This window comes from Sminthopsis crassicaudata, chromosome 2 (genome assembly GCF_048593235.1).
Source record: "Sminthopsis crassicaudata isolate SCR6 chromosome 2, ASM4859323v1, whole genome shotgun sequence".
NCBI classification, from domain to species: Eukaryota; Metazoa; Chordata; class Mammalia; order Dasyuromorphia; family Dasyuridae; genus Sminthopsis; species Sminthopsis crassicaudata.
In genome coordinates, this window is record NC_133618.1 from 338,744,598 (window position 1) to 338,770,224 (window position 25,627).

Here is a 25,627-nt window from a genome sequence, read left to right on the forward strand (position 1 = left end):
TTTAGAGACTTTCCTTCTGAGAATTGCCATGTATGCCATGTCAGCTGATAGGGTGGACCCAAGAGGTAAAAAGGGGCTTGGCCTCTGAGGCAGAAAGATGTGTCTTACAGGTGTTAGATATTTTCTTAGGATGCAGTATTAACTTCAGGTGTCTCCCTTCTTTGGATCCACCTATGCAGTGCTGAGTGGGCTAGGCACAAGGTAATCCCAAAGGAGAGTAGATATAAATGGCCAGCTTTGCCATAGGCAAGAGAAGGATGAGGAGAGAAGTAGAGAGATTCAGAGAAGCACAGAGATTCAGAGAAGCACAGAGATTCAGAGAAGCAAAGGGAAAGGTGCAGAGATATACATACACTTGCTCTTGCTTCCTGCTAACCCCTGCTGAGATTACCAATAAAGAAAGGCTATTTGGCCCTTTAACATAGATCTTGTCTTCATGCCTGTCAGGGGAAGGTTGGTATGTATAACCCTGGGAATCAGTAACCCCTTGGTGGGAGCTTACAAGAACAAATCTGAAGAATACAAGAAGGATGAGGAGGATAATGATAACTTCATTTTACATAGTAATATGTAATGATAACTTCATTTTATGCAGTACTAATTTAAAGTTTACAAAACACATTACATACATTATCTCACATAAGAAAACATAAATGGTATCATTACTGTAATGTATGAATAGAAAAAAGTTTTTCACAAAGAATCAATGGACAGATCACTTGTAGTGTGTGTGTGTGTGTGTGTATGTGTGTGTGTGTCTAAAATAAAAAGATCCTCAGGATATTGAATATACTCAGTAGCAGAATTACAAAAAGACATGACTAAAAAAATATAGGATTAACAGGTTAATTAGCATCTGCAATGCTCTAACAAGTAGCTACATGAATAAAATGACAAATCTATTTAAGATATTAAATATACTTTACCTGATATACTTTACCTTCATTAGTAATTTTGGCCAAAGCAATTCTTTGGGCCTGTGTCTTATATGTATTATATTCTTTTTCATCATAACTAACAGCTTGGGAACATATATCCCCCTAAATATAATTTGGATTATTTTATACTATATAAATTATATTTATCAAATATCCATCAGTGAAATTAAACTTAAAATAAGAACTAATTTGAATTTTGACTATAATACACATTAATTATGTGACTAAGGCTAAGGCACTAAACTTCTCTGAATTTTAATTTCTTTATCAATTCATCTTGCCAATAATACTTTTATTAATTACCTCATAGGGTTATGGAGGAAAGTCCTTTGAAAATCACAAATGGTTTATAATAACTATGTAATGAATTACTTTTAACAGCTCAGATAAACACCACTTTTTCAATGCAGTCATAAAGTTTCAGGTGTTCCTTGTAACTTGGATAATCTGCAGATCTAAGACTTACTATGAAGCAGAGCCAAGACAGGGGAAAGTCCTCAGCTCTTTCTGGCTGAGATCAAACATCTAAACAGGTGATAGAACCTACAAATATTTGGAGTTTAACAAATTTCCAGCAAAACATATTTTGGAAGAACTTCAGGAAAGGTTTGTCTCAATTGGGTGTCAGGGTAGGCAGCTATACCAGGCATAGAGCAAAGAGGCCTAGCGCTGATAGGCCTCCACTAATCAAAGGAACAATATGAAACTCCTAGCCAAAATACAGCAGCGTTGCTTACTCTGTTCTGGTTCAGAAGCCAGTGGATCAGCAGACTAGCTGAGAGACCTCCAACATAACTACAGAAGGCAAATATAAGACCCCCAAACCTTAGCATAATCAGAACTTAGCCACTCACCCAGCATCAGAAGGAAGCCAGCAGCACTGGCCTTAAAGCAGCATGAAGCCCCTGTTGCCTGTAGAGGAAGCTTGGGACAATTTCCCCATTGACCTAAAAGCAGACTTCAACCTTTAAAAATGAACAAAAAAAAAAAAAAAAAAAAAAATGCTGACAGGAGAGAACAGATCTCAAAACCCAAGGACACTAAAGCACTAAAGGCAAAATGTCTCCAGATGAAACCTCAAAGGGTGATATGAGATGCTCTCTAATTCAAAAGGCTCTTTTGGAAGAATTGAAAAAGTATCTTAAAAGAGAGCTTAAAAGAAAAATGGGGAAAGGAAATGAGAGCTTTGGAAAGTGAAACAGAGACTGTCTGAAGAAAATAACTTCTTTAAAAAAATTTGGTGAAATGGAAAAAGAAAACAACTCTGAAAAACAGAGTTGATGGTGAAATAGAAACAAAGAATAACTCCTTAAGAATGGATGAAATAGAAAAAAAATCCAATGAACAAAACAACTATTTAAAAGTTCAATTGACCAAATGCAAAAGAAGGTAAAAAAGTGAATTAGAAAGAAATTCACTAAAATTTAGAATTGAAAAAATGGAGTGAATGACTCAATGAACCATCAAGTATCAGTCAAACAAAACCAAAAAAATGGGGGGAAAAAAAAAAAAGGAAGAAAATGTAAAATTCCTCATTAGAAAAACAACTGATCTAGAAAACAGATCTAGGAGAGACAATCTAAGAATTACTGGACTACCTGAAAACTATGATGAAAAAAAAAAGCCTATACATCTTCATCAAGGAAAACTGCCCTGATATCCTAGAACCAGAGAGTTAAATAGCCACTGAAAAAAATCCACCAATCACTAAATCCTGAAAATGATACTCCAAGGAAGATTGTATCTACATTTCAGAATTATCAATTCAAAGAGAAAATACTGCAAGCAGCCAGAAAGAAACAATTCAAATATCAAGAAGCTACAATCAGGATTACCTAGGACCTAGTTGCTTCCACTTTAAAGGACTTAAGAGCCTGGAATGATATTCCTGAGGGGCAAAGGAGTTTGGACTGCAGCCAAGAATTGACTATCCTGCAAAATTAAGCATAATCTTTCAGGGGAAAAAAAAAGGACATTCAATGAAATAGGAAATTTTCATGTTTTCTTGATGAAAAGAGCAGACCTGAATAGAAAATTTGATCTTTAAATTGAGAACTCAAGGGAAGTATAAAAGGGGTAAAAAGGGAAGAAAAAAAAATGTTGGTTTTTTTTTTTTTTAAAGATTAAAATGTTTATATCCCTAAATGGGAAGATGATATGTTGAATCCTTGAGAACTGTATCTTTGTTAGCACTAAAGTTAGAGAGTGTAGGCATAATTTGACTTTATTGCGATTATATAAAAAAAGAAACTGGGGTAGAAAAGGGAATGCGCTGAAAGAAGAGGAAAGGGGAGGTAAAAATATAAAATAAAAACATGAAAAGACAAAAAAAGAACTATTACAATTGAGGGAAGGGGGGGATAAGCACTGTGTGAACTTCAGTCTTATTGAATTTGGCTCAAAGAGAGAATATTAGATATATTTAGTTTGATAGAAAAACTTTTCTCATTCTATAGGGAAGAAGGAGGAAAGGAGGAAAAGAAGAAAAGAAAGAGGAAAACTAATAAAAGGGAGAATAGAAGTAGAAGGGGAAAGAAATAAGAAAGGGTGGAGAGACTGTAAAAGAGAAGGCAGATTAAGGAATATGGTGGTCAGAAGCAAAACATTGAGAAGAGAAAGGGGGAAAGGAAAGAGAAAAGTACAGCTTGGGGAAAATAAGATGGCAGGAAATACAGAGTTAGTAATTTTAATAGTGAATATGAATGGAATGAACTGTTATAAAACAGATGCTGACAGCAAACTGGATTAAAAACTATAATCCTGCAATATTCTGTTTATAAGAAAAACACTTAAAGAAGAGTAATATATACAAAATAAAGGTAAAGGGCTGGAATGAATTTATTATGCTTCAACTGAAGTAAAAAAACAAGAGTAAGGCAGCTAGGTAATGCAGAGGATAGAGCACCAGCCCTGAACTCAGGAGGACCTGAGTTCAAATCTGACCTCATACACTTAACACTTCCTAGCTGTGTATCCCTGGACAAATCACTCACTTAACCCCAGTTGCCTCAGGAAAAAAAAAAAAAAAAAAAAAACCAGGGATAGTGATCCTGATCTCAGATCGAGCAAAAGCAAAAATAGATCCAATTAAAAGACATTAAAAAAAGGGAAACTACATTTTGCTAAAAGGTACCATAAATAATGAAGTAATATCAATACAAAACATATATGCACCAAGTGATACACCATCCAAATTCCTAGAGGAAACATTAGGGGGCAGCTAGGTGGTGCAGTAGATAGAGCACCAGCCTTGAATTCAGGAGGATCAGAGTTCAAATCTGGGCTCAGACACTTAACACTTCCTAGCTGTGTGACCCTGGGCAAGTCACTTAACCCCAGCCTCAGTGGGGGCGGGGGGGGGGGGAAGGAAACATTAAAGTCACAAGAAGAAAGAGACAGCAAAACTATACTAGTGGGGGACCCCCCCCATCAGAACTAGATAAATAGAACCATAATATGAACCATATGAATAATAAAAAAATAAAGGAGATAAACTGAATTTTAGAAAATTTAAGTATGACAGACCTTTGGAGAAAATTGAATAGGGGCAGAAAGGAATATGCTTTTCTATGTACATGGAACCTACACAAAAATTGACCATGTATTAGGGCATAAAAGCCTCAAAATCAAATGCAGAAAGGTAGAAATAGCATATGCATCTTTCTCAGATCATGATACAATCAAATTTACATGTAATAAAGGGTTTGGGAAAATAGATTTAAAAAAAATAATTGGAAACTAAATAATCTAATCCTAAAGAATGATTAAGTGACATGTGCAAAAATATCTGTTGCAGCCCTTTTCGTAGTGGCAAGAAACTGGAAACTGAGTGGATGCCATCAGTTGGATAATGGCTGAATAAGTTAAAGTATATGAATGTTATGGAATATTATTGTTTTATACGAAACGATCAGGAGGATGATTTTAGACAGGTCTAGAGAGACTTACATGAACTGTTGCTAAGTGAAATGAGCAGAACCAGGAGATCACTGTACATGGCAATATCAATATTATAGGATGATCAATTCTGATCAACATGAGATGGTTAATGCCAGTTCCAATGATCTTGTGAAAAAGAGAGCCAACCAAACCCAGAGAGAGAACTGTGAGAACTGAATATGGATCATAACATAGAATTCTCACTCTTTTTGTTGTTTTTCACTTGCATTTTGTTTTCTTCCTCATTTTCTTTCCTTTTTGATCTGATTTTTCTTGTGCAACAAGAGAATTGTTTGCACATATTGAATTTAACATATATTTTAACATGTATAGTATATACTGGTTTGCTTGCCATCTAGGAAAGGGGAAAATCTGAAACACAAGGCTATGCAAGGGTCAATGTTGAAAAAATTATCTGTGCATATATTTTGAAAATAAAAAGCTTTAATAAGAAAATTTAAATTAAAAAAGAATGAGTGGGTGAATAAATCATATACACAATTGATAGTTTCATCCAAGAGAAAGACAATACTGAGACAGCACATCAAAATTTATATGATGTTGTGAAAGCAGTTCTTGAGGAAAATTTAATATCTCTAATACTTGCATATAGTAGAGAAAGAAAAGATCAATAAACTATGCATGCAACTAAAAAAGCTAGAAAAAGAACAATTTAAAACCCCCAATTAAATACCAAATTTGAAATTCTGAAAATAAAAACTTAATAAAATAAAAGTAAGAAAACTGTTGAATTAATAACAAAAATAAGAGTTAGTTTTATGAAAACACCAACAAAATAAATAAACCTTTAGTTAATTTGATTAGAAAGGAAAGAAGAAAATCAAATTGCTAGTATCAAAAATGAAAAAGATAAACTTTCCACCAATGAAGAGGAAATGAGAGCAATAATTAGAAGCTATTTTGCCCGACTATATGCCAGTAAATCTGATAATCTAAGTGAAATGGATGAATACTAACAAAAATATAGATTGCCCAGATTAAGAGAGAAAATAAATTACTTAGATAATTCCATTTTTGAAAATGAAATGAATAAGCCTTTATAATACTCCCTAAGAAAAAAAATCTCCAGGATCAGATGGATTTACAAGTGAATTCTACCAAACATTTAAAGGAACAACTAATTCCAGTACTGTGCAAACTATTTAGAAAAATAGGGAAAGAAATACTACCAAATTCCTTTTATGACACAGATGTGGTACTGATACTTACAACAAGATAAGGGTCAAATCAGAGAAAGAAAATTTTAGACCAATTTCCCTAATGAATATTGCAAAAATCTTAAATAAAATATTAGCAAAGAGATTACAGCAAGTTATCACCAGTATAATACTCTATGATCAACTAGAATTTATACCAGGAGTGTAGGGCTAGTTCAATTTTAGGAAAACTATTAGCACAACTGACTACATCAATAACAGAATGTTATAGACTTATAGACATATGTTTATTTCAATGGAACAGAAAAGGCATCCAACAAAATCCAACACACATTCCTATTAAAAACACTAGAGAGCATAGGGGTAAATGGAGTTTTCTTTAAAATCATCAGTAACATCTATTTAAAACTATCATTAAGCATCATATGTAATAGGGATAAACTAAAAGCATTCCCAATAAGATCAGGAGTGAAACAAGGTTGCACACTATCACCATTATTATTATTGTAATTATACAATACTTGTTGTATTTTATTAGAAATGTTAGTTTTAGGGGCAGCTAGGTGGCGCAGTGGATAGAGCACCAGCCTTGAATTCAGGAGGACCCGAGTTCAAATCGGGTCTCAGACGCTTAACACTTCCTAGCTGTGTGACCCTGGGCAAGTCACTTAACCCCAGCCTCAGGGGGGAAAAAAAAAAGTTTTAACAATAAGAAGAAAAAGAAATTAAAGGAATTACAAGTAGATAATGAAGAAAGTTATTCACTCTTTGCAGATGAGATGATGGTATACTTAGAGAATCCTAGAGAATCAACTGAAAACAATTACCAACTTTAACAAAGTTGCAGGATACAAAATCATACACATAAATCATCAATGTTTCTGTTTGTTACCAACTAAATGCAGCAGCAAAAGGTGCAAAGAGAAAATCTATTTTAAATAACTGTAGACAATGTAAAATATTTGGGAGTCTACCTGCCAAGACAAAATCAAGAACAGTACGAACACAATTACAAAACATTTTCCATGCAAATAAAGTCAGATCTAAACAATTGGAAGAATATCAAGAATTCAATAAAAATGACAATTCCATCTAAATTAATCTAGTAATCCAGTGCCATACCAATTAAACTGCCAAGAAATTACTTTACAGAGCTAGAAAAAATGACAAAGTTCATCTGAAAGATCAAAAGGTCAAGAATTTCAAGGAAATTGATGACAAAAAAATACAAATGAAAGTAGCCTAGCTGTATCAGACCTAAAACTATATTATAAAGCAGCACACATCAAAATCACTTGGTACTGACTAAGAAATACAGTAGTTGATTGGTGGACAACTGTTAAGGGACAGGCCAATTCTCTGAGAGCCTCCACAGTTGTGGATCATAACATCTGAAGGAGTTGCAAGGCAGACTTTGCTGACAAAGGTGTTTAGACTGGGAACAAGATAAACTGGAAGCAGAGGGAAAAGTAGAGAGGTCAGAGAACAACTGCCTCTCAGTCTCCTTGCATCATCCTCTCACAAGAGGAGATCCATTTTGGGTTGGTTCTCTAAGCAGCCACTGTTAGGTGGCTCCTGTGTATTTCAGCAGCTCTCCCGTGTATTGCAACAGACAATGTTAGGTTCGCAAGATACAATAGTTAATTACTATAGTAATCTAGTATTTGATAAATGCAAGTACCCCAACTTTGGGGATAAGAACTCACTATTTGACAAAAATTGCTGGGAAAATTGGAAAAAAGTATGGCAGAAATTAGACACTGACCAATACCTAACATCCTACATCAAGATAAGGTTGAAATGGGTTCATGATTTAGACATAAAGACTATAAACAAATATAAAGACTATAAAATAAAGACTATTAAAAAAAATAAAGACTATAAACTATAAACAAATATAAAGACTATAAACAAATTAGAAGAGCAAAAAATAGTTTATCTTTCAGATCTGTGGAGGAGGAAGGAATTTGTAGTCAAAGAAGAACTAGAATATATTATAAGATACAAAATGGATAATTTTGATTATATTAAGTTTAAAAAGGTTTGGTACAAACAAAACCAATGCAGACAAGATTAGAAAGGAAGCAGAAAACTCGGGAAAAAATTTCACATCCAAGGGTTCTGATAAAGGCCTCATTTCTAAAACATATAGAGAATTTATAAGAATACAAGCTTTTCTCCAAATGATAAATGATCAAAGGATATGAATAGACAATTTTCAGATAAAAAATTAAAGCCATTTCTAGTCATATGAAAAAAATGCTCTAAATCACTATTAATTAGAGAAATGTAAATTAAGACAACTCTAAGGTATCACACTTCACACCTCTCAGAGGCTAAAATGACAGGAAAAGACAATGATAAATGTTGGAAGGGATGTGGAAAAACTAGGACAGTATATTGCTGGGAGAGATATGAACTGATCCCACCATCCTGAAGAACAATATGTAACTATGACCAAAGGGCTATCAAAATGTGCATACCCTTTGATCCAGCAGTGTTTCTATTGGGCCTGTATCCCCAAGAGATCATAAAAAAGGGAAAATGACCCAAATCTATAAAAATGTTTGTGGCAGCCCTTTTTATAGTGGCAATAAACTGGAAACTGAGTGGATGCCCATCAGTTGGAGAATGACTGAATAAGTTATGGTATATGAATGTTATGGAATATGTTATATAAGAAACGATCAGGAGGATGATTTCAGAGAGGTCTGGAAAGACTTACATGAACTGATGCTAAGTGAAATGAGCAGAACCAGAAGATCACTGTACACAGCAACAAAAAGATCATGTGATGATCAATTCTGATGGACGTGACTCTTTTCAACAACAAGATGATTGAGACCAATTCCAATAGACTTGTGATGGAGAGAACCATCTGCATCCAGAGAGAGGACTATGACGACAATGTGAATCACAACATAGCATTTTCACTCTTTTTGTCATTTGCTTGCTTTTTGTTTTCTTTCTCATTTTTTTCCATTTTGATCTTATTTTTCTTGCATAATATGATGATTATGGAAATACATATAGAAGAATTGCATATATTTAATAAAAAAGACTATAGTAAACTATCCTTAGATTTCAGTGATGGAAAAATGACAAAAAGAAATCAATAAATATGACTAGCACTTCCACATGATGGAGAATAAAACATCTACTACACTTCTCTCCTCTAATTAGAAATACAGTACAGGTACAGAATGTTATATTTACTCCATAAGATGGGTTTTGCTCAATTATTTTTCTATGAGAAATGATTTATTTGAACCCTAATATTTTTCTCATCATATAAATTTGTAGAGATTCTGTAGTTTGTCATTCCTCTTTTGCATATTTGGGGCTCAATCCCTTTTAAAAAAACAAGGTCCTGGAAACCAGGAACATCTCAGATCATGAGGAAGATCTGAAGTCTACTTCATTAGAGGGGACTATGTATCCTTTTTAATAAAATGCCATTGGCTCAGAACTCTGCCTCAGTGATTTTTCTTGCAAATTAGGCAGTTATACTCCCTATTTTTCTTTTATTATGAGGGACATTTGGGAGGATATATAACAAATCCACTTAATAAAAACATATATTACAGATATACAAATTAGATATATATATACATTGTAAATATATCTATAATTTTTTTGGGGGGAAATAAAAAGCTAATGTGTCCAAAGGTGCCTGTACTAATCCCAGAGAGTCTCACTGTTTACACTTCTCACTGTTTACACTTCTAATGCTAAAGTATGCTCTTTTTTCCCCCCTGAGGCAGTTGAAGTTAAGTAACTTGCCCAGGGTCATACAACTAGAAGTGTTAAGTGTCTGAGACCAAATTTGAACTCAGATACTCCTGACTTCAGAACTGGTGCTCTATCCACTGTGCCACTTACCTTTTTCTTTTTCTACATCTATTTCCATCTCTGACAAAAATTCTCAACATGATCATCTTTAAACCATTTGGTATAAAGATTACTTTAATACCATTAATGGGGTAGGGAACCACAGTGACAATCTATCAGTCCACTATGACAATAGATAATTTTTAACAACAGGCAATATGTATTCATCAACAACTACAACATTGTGTCCTCAGTTCCTTCAAAATATTTGATTTGCTTAATTCTAGTAATTAAACTATGGCAAGTTCGTAAACTAAACCTAGAATAATGTTTCTGAACTTTGAATTCACTATAACTTTTATTGATACACAAAACAGGATAACTAAAAGAGCATTTAAGCTATTTTGAGTACGAACAAAATGTAAAAAATAAATATAGCAACAGGGAAAACAATAATAATAATATAGTAGACAAGGCAAGGACAACAAATGACAAGAACATAGACTCATTCAATTCTTATTTTGCTTCCACATGTTTGCCAAAAAAAAAAATAATAATAATAATCTTTGGCTTTTATAATCCTTTTCATTTGCAACTCTCTCTTTCAATATTTTATCTCCCTTTGACTTTGAAAGGGTCTCATCAGAACAAGGAATAGTTTACTTGTCATATCTTTGGAGAAGAGAGTAATTTATCATCAAACAAAGAGAGAATATTATGAAATGCAAAATTAATCATTCTGATTACATTAAATTTAAAAAGTTTTGTACAAAATCCCCAATTGATAAATGGTCAAAGGATATGAACAATATTCATACAAAGAAATTAAAACCATTTCTAGTTAAATGAAAAAATATCTAAATCACTATTGATTAGAGAAATGCAAATTAAAATAACTCTGAGGTATCACCTCAGAGTTATCAGATTGGCTAAGATGACAGAAAGATAATGATAAATGTTTAAGACAATTGGCAGATACATTGTTGGTGGAGTTATGAACTGATCCAACTGTTCTGGAGAATAATTTGGAACTATGTTCAAAGGGTTAAAAAAAAACAACAACACTTCTTTTTACCCTTTATCTAATCTTGTCCCAAAGAGATCATAAGAAATGGAAAAGATATGCACAAAAATATTCATAGCAGCTCTTTCCACACTGGCAAGGAATTGGAAATTGAATGGATGTCCATCAACTGGAAAGTAGCTGAACAAGTTGTGGCATATAAATGGAATGGTATACTATTAGTCTTATAAATGATAAGCAAACAGATTTCAGAAAAAAACTGGAAAGACTCATGAACTGATGCTGGGTGAAGGAAGCATATGTGATAATCACCTATGATAGACTTAACTCTTCTCAGCAATACAGTGATCCAAAACAATTCTAATAGATTAATAATACAAAATGCCATCTATATCCAGAGAAAGAACCAGGGAAACTGAAATAAAGATCCAAACATACTAGTTTTACTTTCTTTCTTTTTTTTTTTTTTCTCATGGTTTTTCCCTTTTGTTCTGATTTTTTTTTCACAAGATGACTAATGTGGAAAAATGCTTAACATGATATTAAATGTATAAACTATATCAGATTGCTTATTACCTTGGGGAGAGGGAGAAAAACTTAGAATTCAAAATCTTACAAAAATTATTATTGAAAACTATCTTTAGGTATAAGTAGAAAAAAATACTATTAAGTGGAAAAATAAGGCTCTCCCTAGTTTTTTCTACCCCAGAAGTAATGGCAATTACCAGCACATAACACTAGTATCATATTTTTGCTCTAGGTAAATCTAATCCTGAATCAAAAGTCCTTAGATGCTACTTCCCTTTCAGCTTTTTTCCCTGATTACAGGTTAATGTGAACAAAATAAAAGTCTGGATATCTTACCTTCCCCTGACATTGCTAACCTACTGAAATTATATATATTCATTTATATACATGTTATCTATCTTCAAGAGAATATAAACTTTATGGGGTTAAGGATTTTTTCATTCCAAGATGTAAAAAGGAAATGATACATTAAAAAAACTAGGACTTAGGATTCATAAATGCATGTTGTTAACAAATTTACTCAATACTAGTCAGTCATGTGACATAGTAATATAAAAAAACTAATTTGATTTTACATTAATAAGATACATTAGTCAAACAAAATTTGAACTATTATGTTTGGTTATGGGTATCATATTTATGAAAATAGGACAACTAGAATGTGAGTTCATTGAGAGTAGGACTATTTTTTATTTTTCTCTGTATCTTCAGAGCTTCAGCACAGTGCTTGCCACATCACAGATGCTTAAGAAATGATTGTTGACTAATTAGAGTCAACCTTGAGGAAAACGACCAGGATAATGCAAAGACTGGATATTGTGTCATATGAAGATTAGTTGAAGGAAATTGGTAATGCTTTAGTATAGACAAGAGAAAACTCAAAATTATACAAAAAGAAGGTAATAATTCTATGAGAAATAAAAAAGTATTAAAACAATGTCAAAATATTAGATACAAATAAAACATAATGTGAAGTATTTAATATGAAAAACTAATGATCTAGAAAACAGATTGAGGACAAACAATTTTGAGAATCACCTAAAAAAGATTTCTTGAAAACCTATTAGACATCCTATTTCAAGAAAATGTTAGGGGAGAAGATTCTGGGAACATGAGAGTATGTTGGAAAATTCCAAGCTCTCCAGATTTCCCCCATAAACAAAACAAAATTATGCCTCAGAGCAAACATAGACCAATAAAAAAGAAATAAAACTAAGTCAGAATAGGGGTCTTCCTGGAACAATCTGAGAAGACCCAAAGAAAGACCCCAGCACCAAGATTTAACTGGGTGTGAAGTGAAACTACCTCCAGGCTAGCTCCCCAGAAAAAGCAAGCAGGGAGTCCTGGTGCTAGCTAGATTCGAGGTAACCTCAGCCAGAACTACAGGAGCTTTCACCTCCAGGACAGCTAGGGGAGTTAGGACGACTGAGAGAACTTCCTATGAGGAAGAAAGAAAGAAAGAGAAAAAGAGAGAGAGAGAGAGAAAGGAAGAAAGGAAGGAAGGAAGGAAGAAAGGAAGGAAAAAAGGAAGGAAGGAAAGAAAGAAGGAAGGAAGGAAAGAAGGGAGAGAGAAAGGGGGTGAGGGAGGGAGGAAGGAAGGAAGAAAGGAAAGAAGGGAGGGAGGGAGAAAGAGAGAAAGGAAGAGACAAAGAGACAAAGAAAGAGCAAGAAAGAGAGAAAGAAAAGAGAGAGAGAGAAAGAGAGAAAGAAAAAGAGAAAGGAAGAGAGAGAGAGAAAGGAAGAAAGGAAGAAAAAGAGAAATGAAAATTAAAGTTGGACAAGGGGCAGCCAGAGAAATTATAAGACACTAAGAAACAATAAAACAAAATATAAAGAATGAAAAAATAGAAAAGAATATGAAATATCTTATAAGAAAACAAGAGATCTGACAAACAGAGCAAGAAGAGAAAACCTAAGAATAATTGGACTACCTAAAAGCTATAATCAAAATCAATAAGGACAAATTGTTTGTTTTATAGGTGGAAATGTAAACCACAAATTAAAATTGACATAAGTTACTGGGTACTCCCCCAAAAAAATACTGGGGCAGAGCTGAGCATGATCTGACTCTAAAAAGTAAAACCGACTAGGAAAAGGTAAAAATAGTAATTATGCTATAGGAATGAAATACAGACACAAAGACAACAGATGGGGGAAGAGGACTGGCAGTTCTGAAAACCTACTCACAATAGAACAATATACACTCACACACATACATATGTATACATGTATACACATACAAATGTATGTGTGTATATTTATACACACACACACACACATCCTCCAAAATGTATAAAAAAATTAGGAGGGAAGGAATAGGATAAGGTAGAGGACAGAAGGGTGTGTAGAGTTAAGGCAGTGGGATAAGGTATGTAGATTAATGGGAAAGGGATAAAAAGAGAGGAAAAGGGTGAAGGGAGAAGATAAGGGAGGGATCCAAGGTGGGAGGGAGAACAGGAAGAGGTTAAGCTATAGCAAAGCAAGTTAAGGAGTAGAAGAACTAAGGTAAAAGCGTTAGCAGGAATAGGAAATCAGAAATAAATAAATACAGGAATAAGGAGTAGAATTTATTAGGAAAAAAAAGTAGGGCTGTAATCATTGATCTCAGACAAATCAAATTTAAAGTATATGTGCATATGTATATCTATATCTATATATGTGTTTGCATGTGTATACAGTATATGTGTGCAGATGCACACATATGTATGTGGGAGTGGAAGTATGTGCATGTGTGTGTGCACATGTGTGTACCCACACACATATATATTTAAACATAAATATATCTGTCCTTAACTATAGCCTGCTTGGAGAAGGGGGGGAGGGGGAATGAGGGTAAAGGATGAAAGGGGAAAAAAAGAATAAAGAAAAAAGTATACAGCAGAGAACAAAATAAACTACAAGGAAGCAAAGAAAAGACATACAATCATGGATATGATTTCTTCTGCTATTATATATGCTTTTTTGAAATGGTAACATTGTTACATATTTCAAATCCTCCCTGATACTCTGCTGGGCACATGACAATGTTTTTTTCCTCCCCTTTTTTCTTTCTTTTTAAAATTTTTTCTCATTTTGTATTGAAGTTTTAAATAAATAACGTTTTCAAAGTAATAAAAAAAAAACAGAAAAAAAAAAGTTTAATGCTAAGCAGGATAATTTCAGAAAAACCTGGAAATACAAACATGAACAGATGCAAAGTAAAAAAGTGTTCAAAGGAAACGTCACATATTTCTCAGTAGAAATTAATAGACTCTAGAAAGAAACGCCAAAATGAAAATTTACAGGAATATTATAGCCAAATTCAGAGCTCCCAGTCAATGAAAAAATATTGCCAGCCAGAAAGAATTCTAAGTAATGAGCTGCAGTAGTCAGGATTAATAGTTAATATCATAAAGAGGTAAAGAGCTTGGAATAAATATTCCAAAGGAGCCTAAGATCTAGTTTTGCAACTAAGACTAACTCTGCAAAAGAAAAAAAAAGCATTCCTGAAAAGACCAGAGACAGTGGTAAAAAAAAAAAAAAAAAAAAATCTGATATATAAAGACAGTTTGGAAAAGAACAAAAAAGGAAGAGGAAGCAATCATAAAGGACTAAACAAAGGATAAACTGTTTATAATATTTTTTAGGCAGATGAGACACATATCCCTTTAGAACTTTAAATTCATTAGGGGTCATAAAAGGAAGACTCTTTATTTAACAGTGGGCCTACAAATTATTCTATTATGTCTTGTTGAGTGTAAAAGAAGAATGGATAAGAGGCCAGGGAGATAGGAAAGGCAAGAAAAATAAGAAAGAAAAAAAGTATTTCATTTAAATAGAGTACGAAAGGAGAAGTTTATACAAATAGAAAGGAGCAAGCAAGCAATATGTCAGTTTTACTCAATTTGGAGAACATACTCAGAGAGTTGGGTACAGAAATACATTTTACTCAAAAAAAAAGAAAAAGGAAGAAAAAAGGGGAGAAGAAAAAGGGTGGGAAGGATATATTAAGGGAAGGATTAATCAGAAGCAAAACAAGCAAATTAAAATTAAAAGCATCTTGTACTGACCATAATGCAATAAAAATTATATTTGATAAAGGGGATCTAAAGATCAAACATAATTGAAAATTAAGTATCCTAATTAAGTGAATAAAAGGAAAAACCACAGGAATCAATTACTTTATTAAGGATAATAACAAAAATGAGATAACATAGCAAAATTTTTGGAATACTGCCAAAGCAGAACTTAAAGGAAAAATTTTTGTCTATTAACAAATTCTCCAGTAAAACAGGGGAGGCAGATCAACAAACTAGGCATGCAACTAAAATATCTAAAAAACCTCAAATTTAAAATCTCCATTTAAATATGAAAATAGAAATACTGAAATTTAAAGGAGAAATTATTAAAACTGAAAACAAAAAAATAAATAAATAAATAAACAAAACAAGCAACTTAAAAAAAAAAAAAATAGATAAGTCAATGTGTAACTAACAGCCATTCCCTAACTGATAAGTTGTCAAAGGATATGAACAGTTCTCAAAGAAAAAAAAAAAAAAAAGAATTGCAAACTATAAAGAACAGGAAAGAATATTCCATATCCCTACCAATAAGAGAAATACAAATCAGAACAATCCTGAAATTATTCCTGGTAACTTATAAACTGACAAAAAAAAAATAACAATAACTTCGGAGATATTGTGGAAGAATAGGCACACTAATAGAATGTTTTGAAAATAGTACAACCTCTATAAGAAATGATGAGCAGGATGTTTTCAGAGAGGTCTGGAGAGATACATGAACTGATGCTGAGTGAAGTGAGTAGAACTAAGAGAATATTGTACACAGCAACAACAAGATTATATGATGATCAATTTTGATAGACATGCTTTTTCAACAGTGAGGTGATTCAGGTCAATACCAATGGTCTTGTGATGGAGAGAGCCATCTGAACTCAGAGAGAGGACTGTGGGGACTAAGTATGGATCATAATATAGTATTTTCACTTTAAAAAAAAGAGAAAAGAAAATGGTACAACCACTTTGGAAAACAACTTGGAATTAATCTCAGCCTTTGACCCAGAGATTTTGTTACTGGGTTTATACCCCAAAAAAAGCTATCAATAAAAAGAAAGCCCCCATGTACACTAAAATATTTATAGCAGCAATAGTTGTAATAGCAAAGAAATGGGGAAAATGTAAATACTCATCAATTGGAGAATAGATAATTGGATGTAATTAGGATGTTACTGAGCTGTAAGAAATGATAAATGAAGAAAGACATAAAAAGAACAGCATTAACTGAAACAGACTGAAGTAATCAGAAGCAGAAAAATTATATACAGTTACTACAAACTGTAAATAGAAAAACACAGAGTAAATATAATAAAATTACAAAGGTCAACCATGACTCAAGTGAAGAGATATGAGAGGACTGCTTCCTGGAGATGAGAGATCCACTTTTATTGGACACTGCAAATGCTTTTGAACTTTTTCAATATATTGATCAGTTGTGCAGATTTTTTTTAAAAATCTCTTCTTTTTCTTTTTATCTGCCTTTTAAAAATACTATTAGTTATGTGGAATATATTTATTATATAAGAGACCTCTGGAAGGGAAAAGGAAATGCAGAGAGAGGATCAAGGATCAATGATACAAAAAATAATATATAATAAAAACCTATTTTTAAAAGAGAGATAGCTGAATACATTTTTAGTTTAGAAAATCACTTCCCCAAACAGATACAGGCATTGCACATATTACAATCAATAACTTGTAAATCATGGGGAGGAAATTCTCAAAGCCAAATTTAAGTGAAATTAAAACAATTTTAAAAAGTAATGAATTATTTTTTATTTGTACTTACAAGAGAGCATTAGCTATAATGGCATTCACATCAAACAAAGCATCAGTGGGGAATTCTCTGAGTAATAGATTACCTCTGTCAAAAAAAAAAAAAATTATTCAATTCATGCAATATTTGGAATTCCCTATTACCTTTGACCAAACTTAGTTATTAATGATAACTGCATTAAACTATCATTTGAAAATCATTTATAAAGGATTTGTTACATCTATCCCAGAACTATACTCAATATCATTTCAAAGTAATCAAGTTTCATTTATCTTGTTTTATCTAAATTTTCTATCTCCCTCTTGCCATGTTCTACAAATAACAGGATTCAGTATTTGCTGGATTAGAAAGAAAATTTCATTTTTAAAATGTAATATTCTATTCTATGAAAATGACAGATCATATCCTAAAGATTATGATGTCGTTTGAATCACTAAAATGGTATGCAACACTTATTTTTTAACTTTTGTGAATAAAATGATTTCTAGTGTTCTATTGATATAGAACAGAATCTTAAATCTAGTTGTCATAGATTTAGAACTAGAAAAGACCTAGAAGCCAACTAGTACTAAGAGATTTAAGATAAGAAATTGTCAGAAGAAAACTTGCATCAATGTATAATGCAAAACATTCATACATTGTTAACATAATATTAAGTTCAACTGAAAAAACATTAAATGTCTGCTCTCTACAAAACAATATGCTAAAGAATATAAGTTTAGATGAATTATGGTGCATGGAAAATTTTTGAAAAGTCAGACCTAGCATACCCATTAACTAAGTCAAAAATTATTGTTTGCAGACTAGTTCCTAAAAATGAATGACGTTATGCTTTAGATATTTAAAAAGTTATATCATATTCTCTTTTCAACATCTTCATTTCCCACTTCATTGCACATGATTTCATCATGCCTCCACACTAAGTGCCTTCCCTTCCTCTTCTCAACTGTCCTCACTTTTCACTTTACTTTTTGTGTGTTGTCTTACCTTACTAGGTACCTTGAGGTCAAAAGCTGTCTTTCTTTTTCATTTTTTGTATCCCCAACACTTAACCTATGCTAAATAGAACTTCAAACTTAGTAAATAAATATTTATTTGGCTGATTGTCTAAACTGTGAACAACATTATTCTTTTTGTATAAAAAATTACAATATACATATATATATATATGTATATATATATATATTTCTTTTAATTTCAAAACTTAAAATTTACATTTATCCTTTTTTTCTTTTTCCCCTTCCTGTCACATTTAGTTACATATTAAAAATATTACCGGAATAAATATGCTTTTGTCAAATTATTTTCCTTTCCACAGTATCTTGACACTTCTCCTTTAGCACAATTAACCTGAAAAAAGTTTGAAATATTTAAGTTTATGACATACAAAAATGCATATCTTAAAAACAATTATCTACATCATAGTTTATTTTCAAATTGATCTTATCTTGGAGGCAGGATAACAAATGAAAAGGGCACTAGATATAAGGAGATGCCTGGATTCAAATCCTATCTTTGAAACTTTGATAGTTGTGGGGACATGAGTTAGTCACATAAACACTCTGTATCTCCACTTCCCTTCTTGTAAAATGGGGATAATAATGCACTACTTTCTTTGAATAGCTATGAAGATCAAATAAGGTAATGTATAAAATGCTTTGAAAATCTTAAACCAATATATCCAATTAAAAATACATAGTTTTAGTTTCTGACCTTGTGACCATCTCTGTTAACATTCTGAGAATTTCTTTTAATAACACCTATCTAGGTATAGAAAATTCAACACATTCAAAACAAAACTCATCATTCTTCCCGAAATCTGCCCCTCTTTCTAACTTCCTTGCCTTTGTCAATAGTACCATGTTCTTTTAATCATTCAGACTTACAACTAGGAATCATCTTAATTCTTCAGTCCTTCAAATCTCCTATTCATTTAGGTGCCCTTGTATATCCTATCTTACAAATTTTCTTCACTCATATCATATGTACAATAATTCAAACTTTCTTCATTCTTACAACAATCTTCTAATTGGTTTTGTCACATCTAACTTCTCTATTTACCAATCTATCCCCTATACAAAATTTAATATTCCTAACCACAGTGCTCTTCTACTTAAAGTAATTCAGTGGTTCCCTATGTTCTCTAGGATAGGAGTTCTTAGGACCAGTGAAGTTTGTTTTTAAATATTTCAATATAACTGATTTCTTTTGTAATCCAATGTATTTTATTGTATACACTAAAAACATTACCCTAAGGAGTCTACAGACTTCACAGGGCTGCAAAGAAATCCATGCAACAAACAAATTTTTTAAAAAGGTTAAAAATTTTGCTTTAGGATAAAATGTGAATTCCTATATGACATTTGAAGCTTCTCACATTTTTTTCCAATCTATGTTTCCAGAACAAGTTCACACAAATTGCCTCTTATTTACCAGTTAAAGTGGTCTGCTTTCTATTCTGTTAAACTTAGTTAATATTATATTTCCTTTCTCAATACCTTGGCACATCAGCTGTTCCCCATGCTTTCAAGTTTGCCTCTGAGAACCCCCAGCTTCTTTCAAAGTTGAACTCAAAAGTTTTATAGAAGAGACCTTTTTTTGATTCCACCAATTGCTATCCCCTCCGTATTTCTCTGAATTTATTTTTGTATGTATTTCATATACATTGTTCTCCCTCCTGTCTTCTGACTAAAATATAAATTTATGAAAAGCAGCAGCCATAAAGTTTTTACTTTTGTACTCCCAATATTAGTTATTAAAATGAATTTAACATTTCAAAATGCCCAGAAAGAAGTAAAAAAGAAAAGATAGTTAATGTTTCTTTTTAATTTGGGAATAACAGAGTTAGGAGCAAGGTTTGGGATTATTTAGCCCAATTCTCTCACTTTACAAATAAGTTCTAGGTGATTTCCTGGTTTGGACAATGTCACACCACTACTTCAGTGTCAGAGCTTCAAATAAATATATGAGAGTAATGGAAATCTGAAAAACTCAAAAATTCAGAACACTGCAAAATCAAACATAAGAAAGGAAGAAGAAAGCTAGATACTTTTCTTTTTATTTTAATTTTCCTTATGAATCCATTAATAAATACAATCTAATATACACATAAGCAATAAAAAGAGGGTTTCAAATAATTCCATATCCCAAATCAAATAAAAATGTAAACTTGCTACATATAGCTTGTTGGTTTTTTTAAAAACTGTATATTATACTTAGCAAAGAAACCTTTGTATTTTGAACCATAAGTAAACTTCAGTTTGATGCAATTCTGTGAGATTCTTCTTCAATGACTATGACTGAGTTCATATTGCTGAAAGAACTCAACCATATAAATCTTGACATTGTTGTTATATATAAAACCAAAAGAAATAAGAAAATTGCAGTTAAATTAAAAAGATGGCTCTTAATTATTTCTTGGAAAAGTTAAATAGGTTTTATAATACACCCAGAGCCAATAAGTAACATTATTTCATTGGATATTGGTCACGTATTTTTCAAGATTAATGATAGTTGGAAAATATTTATCATGAAAATAATTATGGCTTATTTACCAATACTGATTGCTAAAGATAAAATAGTAGAAATATTCTACAAAGAATATGATTTGGCCTTCTGTTAGGTTCTTACTAAGTGCTAATGAGATAATGAGATATTAAGTTCTTACTAAGTGCTAAGTCGGTACTTAACAATTCTCTAGTTCCGGCCTTTACTGAGAGTTTTACTTGTGAATTCCTGGGGAAGAGCTTGCATCCTTAGGAGGAGCAAGTTCATTGGTTGAAGTAATTTTTCCCAGAAGCCTTTGCATTATCCCACACCCATTCTCTGGGAGGATAAAAGAGGGCAGCTCTGGAGGAAAAGGGAGTTTCGTCTGGACAAGATTTGAGGCTGCTCTCTGCAAGAAGGGAAGTCGGCTCTCTAAAGGAAGAAGAATCTGTCCAAGAGATTTGAGTTGACACAGCAGATCTCCTCCCAGAGAGTGATCCAGCTTCTGGAGACAACAACACGTTACAGCCTTCCAAGTGAAATCAACATATACTGACCCAGGCAGGGGCAGTGAGGGATTTGAATACTTGAATATAAAACCAGGAATAAATGAATATGGAAAAAAAGAAAAGAAAGAAATGAGAGAAATCAAAGTCTTGGTTGTAGATTATCCAAGTCTTATGCCTCTATATCATAAATACTCCCTTTAAAAAAAAAAAAAAGGTGCTAAATATTTCAAGTACCAGATAACATCAAAGAGAATAAAATAAATTATATTTTAACAGACAGGAAATAAAGATCAAAGTTCAGAATTAATTTTTAAAAATTAAAAAGAATAGTAACAAAAAGATGGGGAAGATAAATTAAATTATAGTTTATTTATAATATTTAAATTTTAAAAGTGAAAATAAAAAATATTAAGTGTATAACAAAATTACAATGACACTAATTAACTGCTGCAAGAAAGAAAGCAAGGGATTATAAAGCCTTAGAAAACATCTGCCATATCTGCCAAACAAAGAGAAATGACTTGCAAAGGTCATGAGTTAGAACAGATGATAAAGAATTATAAACAAGTATATATATTATCAGTATCTTCTCATCAAGCAAAGCTGAACAATGGTCTACCAGTTCTGAAGAGGAGTTGGCAAAATATCCAACTAAGAAAAATCATGAGAAGGGCATTCAAGGTTGAAAATCAAAAGACTACCAACATATGAAAAAATGGAAAATATCTGACAAAACCATTTGAATACATTGTTTTCTCCATCAATAATAATATACCACACTTGATGATTATCATAGGACTAGATGTACTTATATAGAGGATAGAAATGGCATTATGGAGAACAAATAGGGGAAAAGTAGTTGGATTGAAGCAAATATAAGGACAAGAAATCTATGCTAGAAGCAAAATAACTGAAAATATTGAGGGACTAAACTATAAGGTGTATTAAGGAGGAAGAAATACCTAATACCACAAAAAAGGTGACAATAAACATTGATCCACCTATATGTCTATTCTCTCAATTATTAAAAAAATGTTTATGAGGGGCAGCTAGATGATAGAGTGCCGGCTCTGAAGTCAGGAGGACTCAAGACATGTAATACTTCCTAAGTATGTGACCCTGAGCAAGTCACTTAACCCCAATTTCCTCAACAAAAAAAAAGTTTCTGAGATATCTATCTAAGAATCAAAAGTATATTTGATGACAGTATAGCATAGTTTCACAACTGAAAGCAGAGTTTCACAACTGATATTTAAAAATGGACAATATATTTACCATTTCAGAGTTAACAGAAAGAAGCATTTAGTATAAGATTAAGTTTGTTCATTACAAAAACGCTAGGTTAGGTAGAATAATTTTTCTTACAGCTTATAAGATGTTCCTGTTAAGTAATGACATTGTACTGATTGCAACAAGTATGAGTTTTTCCCACATTGAGGCAGGGCCTAATCAATAAGTGGTTCCTTATTACTTCCAGGATCAAATATAAGGTTCTCTATTTGGCATTTAAAGCCTTTTAAAACCCGGTCCCTTTCTTATACATTCAGATCTGACTTTAAAGAAGTTATCTTGAGTGTGTTCCTTACACATGATACTCCAGTTCTTGTCTCCATGACTTGCACTTATTGTCCTTCCTTCCTGGAATGTTCTGTCTTCTCACTTCTACCTATTAGTTTTCTTATCTTTCTTCAAGACTCAGTTCAAATTTCACCTTCCCACAAGTTTTTCTAAGGCCCCTCTCTACTAGGACCTTTTCTCTATGATTATCTTCCTCTAAATTCAGGATTACATTTTCATCCTTCTTAGCTTTCGAATGGTTTTTCCAATTCTTAGAAAAATTTAAATGTCTGACTTCATTTGCTTCATTCACCTAAGTTTTTTCTTCTGAAGAACTTGAGTTAATTATTTAACATCCAAGATGCCTTTAAACATAATTTAGTTTCCCCAGTTATTTCATTTAAATTTATCAGTTTTAATTGTTGCCTAATTTAATACTGACTAAACTTCTGTTAAGGTGACTAGCACATGGTAGATTTCAATTTCTTCTCTTCCCTTTGATTTTCACTAGGCCTATTGTATGAAGGAAATTTTTGGAACTTTTTGGGTTGCTGTTCATCCATGGCTTTATTCTATTTTTAACAAAATAACTTACTCCTTTCATATTTAGTTTAATACTCAGAATTACATTTGCAGGACTTTCCATAAATATAAGTAGTAATATGAATATATATTTGATTTATATTTGTGATTTTCATAGGGAACTACTGATTAAGAAATTACCTCTCCCAATTCAGATCTGTAATTATACCTATAGTTAGAAAGTATGAGCTGTTGAAGATCCAATAAAAGAGACTAAAATAGATAGGAAAGAACCAGAAGAGAGTAGTGTTCCAAAAACCTAGAAAGAAGAGAATACCAAAGAGAAAAATGTGATCAACTATGATAAAGGTTATAGGGCAAGGGGGGAAACAGTCCATCATCACAAATGACTCCACCTTCCACTAGTGGATATGGCTCAGCAAATTTGACTCCAAATGAAACATCAATTTTACCTAATAGAGAGCTTAAACTTATGAAGTAGTGGAACACCAAAGACATCATCCTTCCTTTTTGTGTGATCCTCCTGGTGCAAAAAGTGGGATAGAGCAAACTGAAGGTCAAAACTGCATACCTCCAAAATCAGATCTGGCCTGAACAAAGGGATCCCTTAATGGTAGTAAGATAAAAGAATCAAGTAAGGGATTTTTAGGGTTGGGGAAACATGGGTACTCCTGTAGAAGAAAGAAGAAAGAGGGGAGAAGGGAAGAAACAACAAAGAGACTGAAAATAACAGAGGAGAAGCCAAGATGGTTAGAATAAAGACATCAAGAAAGCCAAACTATCCCAATATGTCCCCCCCAACTTTAAAATAAGGTAACAAATCTAATTCTGAAGCACTATAGCTAACAAAAGGCTGAGGTGAGATATTTTTCTAGCCCAAGAAAATAGGCAGGAAAAGTCTATGACAGCAGGGTGGGAGCCAGGATGGCAGCACCAAGCTGTAAGTTTCAGAAGCTTCAACAATAGCAACAACAGCATCTGGAGCTCTCAGCCCAGAGAAAAAACAGAGTCCAAAAGAATAAGATCTGGCAGTTAATTGCCTATACAGGGAAATGAAAAGCAATTGTAGACACAAAGGAACAGGGGCCTTGGCCACAGTTGCAGGGAAAGACCTCTGAAGGAGTGCTTTATCTTGCCACTGGACCTAGATAGCTCTGAAGGGGAAAGTGAGGCAGGTGACCTCATACAGCACTCCCTCACTTAAATCTAATTCATTTGCATGTCATGGCATCACCTCTCTGATGTCATGGTCCTCTTTAAGAATGAAGAACCACTCCTTCTGTTATTGTTTGCTTGCATTTTTGTTTTCCTTCTGAGGTTATTTTTACCTTATTTCTAAATCTGATTTTTCTTGTGCAACAAGATAACTATATAAATATGTATACATATATTGCATGTAACATATACTTTAACATATTTAACATGTATTGGTCTACCTGCCATCCAGGGGAGAAGGGAGAGGGAAGGAGGGGAAAAGTTGGAACAGAAGGTTTTGCAAAGACAATGTTGAAAAATTACCCATGTATATGATATAATATAGATATAATTTTTAAAAATTTTTAAATAATAAAAAAGAATGAAGGACCAACAATAACAAGATAGTTTCGGTTTTTGGAGAAACCTTTCTCACCCGATTATCTTTGAGCCTGGTTGTGATATGCTACCACATCACTGGTTACCTATAGTCTCTTTCCTAAAATCAAACAGAACTAAGGATGTTTTTTCCTACCATATTGTGCCCTGAGGCATAGGCCTGGAGGACCAATTTTGATGCTCTTATAAGTATGTGCCCATTTTTCTCTTTTATATAATTAGGGCAGGTGATCAGTAGAAATATAAACATAATACTTATTCTATTATTTAACAGATTGATATTGGAACATTGCTAAGTTACTATAAAAGGATATAAGTATTTAAGGTCTTGACCATTTTCAATGTGAAATTATAGTCATTGCCATACCCTAAATAATTAAGCAGATAAGTATTTGGGCTTGTCATCTGCTAGTTAGTAATTATATATCCATGTGTAAAGTTAGGTTCCTGAAATAAATCTGTATATAGAGCATGATTTGAAATGAAAGCAAGCTACAAGAGTTATCTTGACCTCACTGCTTAGAGAATATTTAATAGCAATGATCCTTTATTTATGTAGGTGTGTGTAAGTCCATGTAAAATAATCCATTTACACATAGCTAACAAGTAAACCTGTTTTACTATAGACAACTCAATTGATATATACTGTTCGCTGTATAATTGTACTCT

At 32.7% G+C, this 25,627-nt stretch overlaps 1 protein-coding gene across 8 annotated transcripts in view; it reads right to left on the bottom strand.

Annotated features, from left to right (window-relative positions):
• Nucleotides 1–25,627, bottom strand: part of TXNDC16 (thioredoxin domain containing 16) — a 128,038-nt gene that overhangs the window by 91,022 nt on the left and 11,389 nt on the right. For 7 of the 8 annotated variants that reach the window (XM_074290547.1, XM_074290548.1, XM_074290545.1 and 4 more), the window contains exons 5-6: nucleotides 18,547–18,620; nucleotides 17,283–17,357 (exon numbers count right to left, since the gene is read on the bottom strand). In XM_074290547.1, the coding sequence (XP_074146648.1) occupies nucleotides 17,283–17,357; nucleotides 18,547–18,620 (149 nt within the window). Of the gene's footprint in view, nucleotides 1–1,792; nucleotides 1,904–17,282; nucleotides 17,358–18,546; nucleotides 18,621–25,627 lie in introns of those variants that run through there. The other variant, XM_074290552.1, reaches the window with a different exon arrangement.